At 40.7% G+C, this 2,500-nt stretch overlaps 1 protein-coding gene across 1 annotated transcript in view; it reads left to right on the top strand.

Annotated features, from left to right (window-relative positions):
- LOC106872141 (short transient receptor potential channel 7) overlaps positions 1–2,500 on the top strand; it is a 216,872-nt gene that overhangs the window by 159,903 nt on the left and 54,469 nt on the right. The window contains exons 5-6 of the mRNA XM_052975290.1: positions 1,211–1,542; positions 1,657–1,975. Of these exons, the coding sequence (XP_052831250.1) occupies positions 1,211–1,542; positions 1,657–1,975 (651 nt within the window). The remainder of the gene's footprint in view (positions 1–1,210; positions 1,543–1,656; positions 1,976–2,500) is intronic.

Raw genomic sequence — 2,500 nt, 5'->3', positions numbered from 1 at the left:
TTAGTCAGTCTATGGCTTTCTCCAGGTTCTACGGATGATGGACGGAGGATCACTGATATTATGGATATTATTGAAAAGTGATTGGCGAGACGGAAAAGCGAAACCATGGAAATATTGAAAACATCGCATCAGTACCAAATTTGACGGAATTTCGGAGGGTCTGGCATGTCTTGAGGAAAGGAAATTAGTGTAACGCGTAACATTCTGAGAGAAGATGTATTCGCACGTGTATGTGTGCGTGCGTGCGTGTGTGTGTGTTTACATTTGTAGTTATATTTAAATGCCTATCTGCGTGTTTGTCTGTGCACATGTATGTCTCTATTTTTGTCTATCTTTGTCTGCCTGTCTCTTTCTCTCTCTCTTTCTTTCTCTCCCCCTCTCTTTCTCTCCCCCTCTCTCTTTCTCTATAAACGCTTTCATTATTAAAAACAATATAATTATATCTGCATTACTTAATAATCTAATATATTCATGTATTCATTTCTTTGTTTTTCATATCTCATCCATCGAATCAACAATCAACACCAAACAAATGCCAATTTAATGTCATATTCGACTTCACATCAACGCTAAACCGATCTCACACCAATGTTGCTCCAACGCTAACGCCAAACCAACATTTACATCAACGCCAATTTGATATCAAACGAACGTTTATACCAACGTCACATTCAACACTGCGCTCAACGTCAACCTCAACGCTACATTCTACGCCACACTCAACGCCACATTCAACGCTACATTCAATTTCACATTCAATGCTACATTCAACGCCACGTCCCACGCCTCATTCAACACCACATCCAACGCGGCATTCAACACCACATTCAAATGCCACATTCAAACGTCACATGCAAACTCCACGTTCGAACACCACGTCCATTGTCACATTCAACACCACATCCAACGCCACATTCAAATGACACATACAAACTCTACATTCAAACGTCACATTCACACGCCACATTCAAATGCTACCTTCAACCTCACACTAAACGCTGCACCGCTCTACATCAATCTACAACACGCTACACTGCTCTGAATGACACCGCGTTATTCAATACGACTCTACACTGCTGTACATGACGTTGTACTATGCTTCGCGGTTCTACACGAAACCACATAAACGCTTGATCACAACAACAACGACAACAACAACACGCCGCTGTCGCTGCTGCCTTATTCGTGGTCGTTCTGTCACCGTCCTCAGCTGACAGATGAAGAACGCGTCTTTTTGAATGCAGCTACGCTGGGAGATGTAGGAGTTGTACGCCAGTCAATCGAGGAGAACGAAATGCTATTTAATGTCAACTGCGTTGACTATATGGGCCGCAGTGCACTACACCTGGCTATTGACAGTGAAAAGTTGGATGTTATTGAGATCCTCTTGGACAATGTTAACTTCAATTGCATTGAAGAATCTCTATTGCATGCTATCAGCAAAGGAGGAACGAAAATCGTCAAGATCATTATAGAACATCCGACTTTCATGGCTGGGGAAAACAAGCTGCGTAAGATGGACGGCGGTGAGGCCTTTTTCAGGTAAGAAAGTCCCCCGCCCCCCAGCGTGTAAGCGCTTTCGATTCACCTTTTCAAATACCTATATACATATATCGTGTGTGCATGTATCTATTTGTCTGTGTGTCTCTTTTACAGAACAGAGGAAAAAAGCCAATTCCCGCCGGACATAACTCCTCTCATCTTGGCAGCGCACTACAATAATCATGAGATTATACAGATGTTTTTGTCACGTAACCACACCATCGAAAAACCTCATCCGATTTCTTGTAAATGTACGGGATGTGTGACAAAACAGAACTATGATTCTCTCAAAAGATCGCGATCACGTCTGAACGCTTACAGGTCCCTTGCCAGTCCTGCTTATATGGCGCTTTCCAGTCCAGACCCGATTATGACAACATTTGAACTTCGACAGGAAATGCAGAAATTAGCTGAAGTCGAAAAAGAATTCAAGGTATTTATTTTTCTTCATTTATATATTTATATATTTTGTTTGTTTTTTTCTATATGGTTTACAAAATCCTTGATGCGGAATCCTTTTGTTGAATCTTGGGGTGGGTCATAACACCAACAAGAGAACACGGACTGGTTTTGTTTCATTTTTTTTTATTATATATTTCTCAATTGGTTTACTATTGAACCAATTAACTACGCGAACCATGCGAGAATGGCTTAAGACCTGTTCGGTGGTCTATCAAGTAACAAAATAACAGAATAACATCCCCGGGTTTTACTCAAAAACACTAAGAGTAAAAGATGTTTTATATGACACATTCTACTAGTGTCCCAAGTTTGAAAGTGTTTCGTTAAGAAGACAAGTGGTGTCCGACAAATCAGAAAGATCCAGAGAGAGAAAGGTATGATACCTAGTTACCTAGATAATTAGACAGACAGACAGACAGACAGACAGACAGACAGACAGACAGACAGACAGAGATATATTGAGAGAGAGAAAGAGAAAGATATATATATATATATA

The sequence above is a fragment of the Octopus bimaculoides genome, chromosome 21 (genome assembly GCF_001194135.2).
Source record: "Octopus bimaculoides isolate UCB-OBI-ISO-001 chromosome 21, ASM119413v2, whole genome shotgun sequence".
NCBI classification, from domain to species: domain Eukaryota; kingdom Metazoa; phylum Mollusca; class Cephalopoda; order Octopoda; family Octopodidae; genus Octopus; species Octopus bimaculoides.
The sequence above is the reverse complement of the archived record's forward strand: the minus strand, read 5'-3'. Positions and strand labels throughout refer to the sequence as shown.